At 31.4% G+C, this 7755-nt stretch overlaps 1 protein-coding gene across 1 annotated transcript; it reads left to right on the top strand.

The window, feature by feature from the left end:
* The first annotated feature begins 243 nt into the window (after positions 1-243).
* On the top strand, positions 244-7603 carry LOC145624329 (protein DETOXIFICATION 27-like). The gene is made up of 8 exons (XM_081677337.1): positions 244-623; positions 2510-3054; positions 3728-3814; positions 4655-4711; positions 5694-5932; positions 6806-6924; positions 7037-7123; positions 7286-7603. The coding sequence occupies exons 1-8, from the start codon at positions 330-332 to the stop codon at positions 7328-7330; spliced, it is 1473 nt and encodes a 490-aa protein (XP_081533463.1). The 5' UTR covers positions 244-329; the 3' UTR covers positions 7331-7603.
* Positions 7604-7755: the final 152 nt, after the last annotated feature.

Raw genomic sequence — 7755 nt, 5'->3', positions numbered from 1 at the left:
GAAGTAACCTACATTAGTTAGTATAAATAGGAGCTTGCATGTACTCACTTCACTCAACTCATGCAATAATACTCAACTTAGCAACCCACCACGTGCCTACTTCCACTCCTCCACTTCTAACAGGGGGTGTATTAGATTTATTACAATTATTATTTTATAAAGTTATTTAGGTGTAACTAACTCGAGTATATATACTGTACAATTGTAATAATGACATTAAATGACATTAATGCGAATTCATTTCTACTGAATTCTGATGTAATAAAAAAAACCTCTCTCTACATTTTTTTCTCCGTCTTCTCTCTACAATTCCTATAAACCAGGCTACCATGGTATTAGACAAAGCAGTTCCTTTGATATCAGAAAATAACGAAGATTCAACATCAAATGAAGGAATAACACAAAATTATGATTATTTTTACGACGACCTAGCTCTTTCTAAGCGGGTATGGATTGAATCTAAGAAGCTATGGCACATTGTTGGTCCGACTATCGTTACTCGTATCGCGGCCTACACGTTGTTTGTCATCGCTCAGTCCTTCGCCGGCCACATCGGTGATGTTGAACTCGCTGCCATCTCCCTTGGCTCCAACGTCATCGTCGGCCTTACTTGTGGTCTATTGGTATTACGTTCTACACTCTTTTACTCATGTTTTATGTGGAGTAGGAGTACAAGCTTTTTCTTGATTCGGTGTTTACAATCTCCTTTTTTTTGTTTTTTTTTTTTTTTTTTTTTTTTAACATTTGAAATATTTTTTAAGAGAAAAATGGTTTTAGTGTAATTAACAAAAAAGGTATGGAGTATTAACATTTTTTTACCTTACTTCTATTAATTTTTAATCATAGGAAGAGATTTTTTTTTTTATTTTTTTTATTTTTTTTTTCTGTGAATTATTTACCAGATAATAATAATATAAGATGATTAATCCTATCCAGTCAAAATTATCTTTCCGCCACATTAGTCCGTGATACACGTTTCGATTCCATTTATTAAAGTGAAGTAGTGAACCTTATAAGAGATATACGGCTCACGGGGTACAAGTTATAAGTGGTCAAAATTGAAGTTTCGTTTGTTTGTTATTTGTTTGTTTGTTGTTTTTTTTTTTTTAAAAAAAATACTCCCTCCGTCCCTTAATACAATGTCTATTTTTCTTTATTATGTAAGGAATAAATGTTCAAAAGAGGCATTGTATTAAGGAACGAAGGGAGTAATAAATTGTAACATGAAAATGGTAAAGATTAGAAGTTAGGAGGACAGAGTGAGGGATAGCTCAGGTGGTTAGAAGCTTAGAGCTCCCTTTCAGATTTTAGGTGACTAATGATTTGTGATTAGTAATTTAATCCTTCATTCTCATTAATTTTATTTAAATATATTCTTTTTAAATGCGTGTCAAAAGAATATATGTTTTAAATATAAATAAGCGGAGAGTATTTATATGTGATTGTGACTCAAATCTAATCATCAATTAACCTCTAAATTTTATGCTAATTAAGACGCAAAACCACCTCCTGTATAATTTAATCTATTAATCAACTTGACTTTGATTTTTTTTTCAATCTTTTGTTATTATATGTACTCCATACCTAATGCGTTGGATGTTGAAAAGAAAATTATGTAGTAGTTATTTTTATTTTATTTATTTATTATTTTTATTTTCCTATTTACTCTGTATTATTTATGTTGTCAAACTTTAGTTGTCTTTTGTGATTTCTATTTACGAGTAATAAGAAAAAAAAAAATATTAGGTGGATTATATTAGGTTTATTTTTTTTTTCATAGCATTAATGTTTTATACGGAGTATTTTCTACTGTATAATACAAAATTAAAGATATTAATGTTCAAAGTTCTACATTAAATATTGCACAAAATGTAATTGGGAAGGTAATTAAAATAAAGGCTGAGAGTGTAAGAGAATGAAAGAACTCCCTTCATTTTTTTATGTTCATCTTTTGACTATTGATGTTGTCTAGACACATATATTTAATACTCCGTACCTTTAATTCCATATATAATAGAAAACTTTAATTTTAAATTTTAATAGTCCCAAAGTATACATTTTGAGACATATATAACACACCACTACATGGCTTTAATGTTTGATTTGTATATATTGGGAATGATTTAAAAGATGCATTCAAACAATAACATCGAAAAGAATCGGAGAGTGTAGAAACTACTCCATATTTTGTTTGTTTAATGAGGGAGTGTAAACACTGTAAAGGCGGTGACAATTTAGGTTTTGAAGAGTTGTGGTAGATACTAAGTTTTATTCACCTAATTTTCTTTTATTTATTTGAACATAATCCACCTTGATTATCTTAGCTTAATTAAACTGATAGAACCTTTTATTAGTATATGATAACCATGAAATTGATAAGTGAAAATTATAAAAGACCAACAAAAACAACATACGGAAAAATAAATTCTCTTAGCTATTTCATTTTGACTTGCGTGTTTGTCAATGTGTGAAATTTAATCATATATTATAATCGTGATTGTTTTAATAGGTAGGAATGGCAAGTGCACTAGAGACGTTATGTGGACAGGCATATGGTGCAAAAAAGTATTACATGTTGGGTGTGTACATGCAAAGGTCATGGATAGTTTTGTTCACATGTTCTATACTTCTACTACCTTTGTTCATTTTTTCAACCCAATTATTAAAGCTATTTGGTCAACCGGACCATGTTGCGGATCTAGCCGGGACAGTGACCTTGTGTCTAATACCATTGCACCTATGTTTCCCGTTCCTCTTCCCGCTGCAGACGTTCCTTCAAAGCCAACTGCAGCCCGGGATCATGGCATGGGTTTCGATAGTTGGTGTCATTTTTCAAATTATTGGTTCATGGATATTGGTCACGGTACTTGGGTGGGGTGTAATGGGAGTAGCCATTGCTTTGTGCTTGGCTTGGTGGATACAAGCTTTGGTGTTGTTTGGATACATTGTTTTTTGGGGTGGTTGCCCCCTTTGTTGGGCTGGTTTCTCTATGGAAGCCTTTTCTGGTCTATGGGAATTTATCAAGCTCTCTGCTGCTTCCGGTGTCATGATCTGGTAATTGTGTTACTGACACTTTGAGTTTTGCACTTTTTCGATCTAATCTCATTCACGAATACTAAAAAAAAAACTCATTATTTAAAAGTACATTCAATTTTGTTTATTCATTTTAACTCAAATGTAATTCAAGTATTTTATAATAATTTAAAAAATAATTTAAATGCTTATAGTTGGTCTTTTGTATTGTTTATATTAAAAAACAATTTTTTTTTCTTAATTCAAGTAAGATGCAATTTCTATTTAAAAAATAAATTAAGGCTAACATGCAATTTTAAGTATTTTAAACTTTTTTTTTTCTAAGTATAATTACTTGTAAAATCAACAATCTTGGATAATACGAGTAATCATGAAATAAAATTAAGAAAAACGAAATAATGTAGAATTAGTAAAAATAGTTTTATTTCAATAAAAATAATACAGTTCAGTAAAAATAATTGAAGTTTAAGAAAAATATTTGGTGAAATGAACAAGACCTTATTATATGAATAAAGGAAATGTAGGTATTGTTAACCTATAAGAATTTATTATTCTTGGAAGCACAAATTGTTATAATGTGAAGTGGATAAATTGTCATCTTGAATGTTGCAATGGATAATTTGTTCTATAGTCAATGATAGTATCATCACGAATGTTGTCAATATTAATTGGTGTACATGTATTGAATGGGCAGTTTGGAGTACTGGTACTCTACAGCATTGATGTTGATGACAGGAAATTTGAAGAATGCAGATATCGCCTTGGATGCTTTGTCAATATGGTATGATGTTTTGAATCAACTTGTTCAATGTGAATTTTATTTTTATTATAAGTTGTCTCCTATTTAAAGGCTATTTTTTTTTACTCAGTATTTATATTTAATTTCTTGTTTATTAATACTTTAGATGCACCGAAATAAGGCATACTTTATGTATCTGATTATCCCATATCGGTTTCCTCAAAGAAAAAAAAAAAAAATCCCATATCGGTGAGGAGAACAAGAGAGTTTAAACAATTTTTTAATTTTTCATATTTGTATAAAAACCAATAGCCAACGGATAAATTGTTTTATTTCTACCTCTTGTTCTCCTCACCAATGTGGGATATTCACTTTGATTTTCCTTTGGAATATTGGAACTTAGTAGTTTATTAGTAAATTATTGTACTGTTAGTTATTTAGACATTTTGAACAATTTATATATACTCTATTTTAACTTATATTTAGTGATTTGTACTCGTACTTTGGTAGATTTGTAGGCATGTAGATTAAAATGTGATATTTTGTTAGATTTAAATTCAAGGTATAATTTTAAAACCTTACGGTTTAATTTGTTTTACAATAAACACTACTACGTATAATTTTTTGAAATACATAGCTAGCTTGAAGTATATTTTAATCACGATATTGCATTGACAAAAAAGGTGCAACAAATAGCCAACAATCAAGGCTAATATTAGTCCCACAGATAGCTAAGTACTAGTACATGCAATTTTTGTTGAAAACTTGGTTGACATTTGTGATGTGATTCTCAAGTTTTGTTTTCAGCCTTATTTTTCTTGTCTTTTCTGATAAGCTCTTTTTCTAACTTGAGCATTTTGGTTAATTGTTTCTGTTTTGTAGCACCAGCATCAACCAGTGGGAAATAATGATACCTTTTGCGTTCTTTGCTGGTGTTGGGTATGTAAGAAATTTTAGGGAAATTCTACATAATACCCCTGAGATATTGACTATTCTACGTTGTGCCCCTCCCTTTGAAAAGTTCCACACTGTAATCTCAAGGTTCCAAAAGTGATTAAGCTGTACCCCTACCGTTATCCTTCTGTTACATGTTGCCGTTACTGGGGCCCACTTTACACCTACTTAATTTTTTTCTCGATTTTCGTGCTAAAAAAAATGTTTCATTTAAGGTTTTAGGGGTCATTTTATTCCTAAAGATTCTAAATTGAGTTTGGATTTCGCAAAAAAAAAAATAACGTAAAAGCCTCGTTTTGTGGATTTGAATTCTCATAGTTAAATTTAGAATTCATAAACCGGGGCTTTACGTTACTTTTTTGCAAAATCCGAGCTCAATTTGGATCCTTTAAGCCTAAAATTACCCCAAAAATCTTTAATGGGACTTTTTTAGCACGTAAATCGAGAAAAAATAAATAAATAGTTGTAAAGTGGGCCCCACTAACGTCAACATATATCAGGGGATAACGGCAGGGGTACAACTTAATCACTTTTAATTTGGGACCTTGAGGTTATAGTGTGGAACTTTTCAAAGGGAGGGGCACAACGTGGAATAATCAATACCTCAGGGGTATTATGTAGAATTTCCCAAATTTTTAATTGCTTAATTACCCTAATATATAAGGGAAATTCCCTGTTTCTCATGGTGAGAAGCGAAATTTGTTTTCATGGGGCATTTTCGTAAATAAATCAACAACTTTTTCATCATTGTGGGCTCCACAATTGAATAAAAATGTTGGTTTATTTACGAAAATGTCAGGTGAGAAACACCATGAGAAAATGGGGCATCCTCAATATATAATGTTATGCTTTTAATTGTTCTGGTAGATTTAATTTAAACAAGTATAATGAAATGCTTACAACTTGCAAGTTTCATAAATTAAAAATGGTATAATTAATTTTAATTTGATGATGAATAAACATACAGCGTAAGAGTAGCAAATGAACTAGGAGCTGGGAATGGAAAAGGAGCTAGATTTGCAACCATAGTAGCATCGATGACCTCCATAGCCATAGGGGTTGTCTTCTGGCTTTTGGCTATGATTTTCCACGACAAATTGGCTTTAATTTTCTCAAACAGCCAACCTGTTCTTGACGAGGTTGATAAACTCTCTGTCCTTCTTGCTTTCACTATCCTCCTCAACAGTCTCCAACCCGTTCTCTCCGGTAAGTTCTTAAATTTCTAAAACACGTACCTACGTAGTAGGTCTAGTGTGCCACAATTGTATATTGTATGAAACATGCTACATGCTTAACCATCGATATGTCTAATTATCTACTCCCTCCGTTCCAAAAAGAACGATCCATTTAGCCAAAACTTTGTCCAAAAAAGAATGACCCATTTGCATTAAAACACCACCAATTTGCAACAATATATGTGCAAAATTAGCTTCCCCATATAAAAGTTTCATTTTCCATGTTATTTTATTACTTTCTCTCTCTATTTTTTTACAAACCCCATGTAAATTTATCTTTCCAATATACGTTTACTTCTTTTTACTTATCTTCTTTAATACCCGCGTAATCAACCCAAATGGGTCGTTCTTTTTGGGACGGAGGGAGTATATTATAAATCAATTCTTAAATACTTGACACCACATGGTCCATTTTATAAGTTACGTATAATACCTTAACATACTTAATTAGAGTCTAAATCGAAAAATATAAATAATTCAAGAAGCATATAGAAAATATTATAAAAATGCAAGATAACAAGATAAAAAAAAATTGTTTGTGCTACTTAGGGTCTGTTCTCATACGATTATTTTCAGTTCAATTCAGTTCAGTTTAGCTCTAATAAGTTCAGTTCAGCTCAGTTCAATTCAGCTCATAATTTTATTCTCTTATAAAATATTCATTTCAGTTCAGTTCAACTCCTAATTTCCCCCTCTTATAAAATATTCAATTCAGTTAAGTCCAGTTTAGTTCAGTTCAGATTTAATAAGTTCAGTTCAGTTCAATTCAGCTGAGTTCAGTCAAGGAGAACAGACCCTTAATCTTTAGTTTTTTTTTTTGTTTTTTGTTTTTTTTTCCTTGTAGGTGTTGCGGTCGGATCAGGGTGGCAAAGTATTGTGGCATACGTAAATATTGGTAGTTACTATCTCATAGGCATCCCTCTAGGCCTTTTGCTGGGATGGACATTACATGGAGGTGTTACCGTACGTAAATATTTAATTTACCTTTCACATTTAAGTATTCTAATTTGTTTCATTTCAGTCCGATGATACAATAATATTTGAAAATTTGACAAATTAATGATCGAATACATAGGGTATATGGGGCGGAATGATTGTAGGAACTGCAGTTCAAACAATGATATTAGGCATTATTACAATGAGATGCAACTGGGAGAAAGAGGTAAGGAATTCGATCAGATTCAAAATGACCCTATTCCTCGTATATACGTATATTTCATTCAAAAAATAAATGGATTGAATTTGCTTATTGTTGTTACAACTTGTATATATTATTCGATATATAACAACAACTAATATTGTGTTATGTATGCTCACATCGCAGGCTAACAAAGCAAGCAGACACGTCCATAAGTGGGAGGCTATATAATATATATGCACTTTTTGTTAATCAAGCCAGGATCACTTGGAATCGGGAAGGGAGCTCTAACCACTTGAGCCAAACCATCCCTAACTCTCGTAGTATAATTAGTATTAGTGTTGTGATAATTTGATTAAGGTGCAAGTAGAAGATTTGTACTAGTATTGTGAGAATTCAAATCAGGATATGGCAAATTCTTAGGTGAATAGGACCATATCTTAAGAAACTGAGTACATCGCATCAAGTACTTTGAAAGTTGATTTACGAGTGTTATTTAAATTAGCTTGCTTGAGCTTAAGCAATACAAAGGGTGAAACAAGCTAAACCAAATCCAACTTCCCAATTTAAGAACTGAAATGAAAAGAAAATAATCTGAACAAAACATACCTTCTATAATCACAACCTCCTGATAAGGATTATAATTGACTGATTTT

The sequence above is a fragment of the Chenopodium album genome, chromosome 1, assembly GCF_948465745.1.
Source record: "Chenopodium album chromosome 1, dcCheAlbu1.1, whole genome shotgun sequence".
NCBI classification, from domain to species: Eukaryota; Viridiplantae; Streptophyta; class Magnoliopsida; order Caryophyllales; family Amaranthaceae; genus Chenopodium; species Chenopodium album.
Note: the sequence above shows the minus strand (reverse complement) of the source record. Positions and strands in the feature narration are given on the sequence as shown.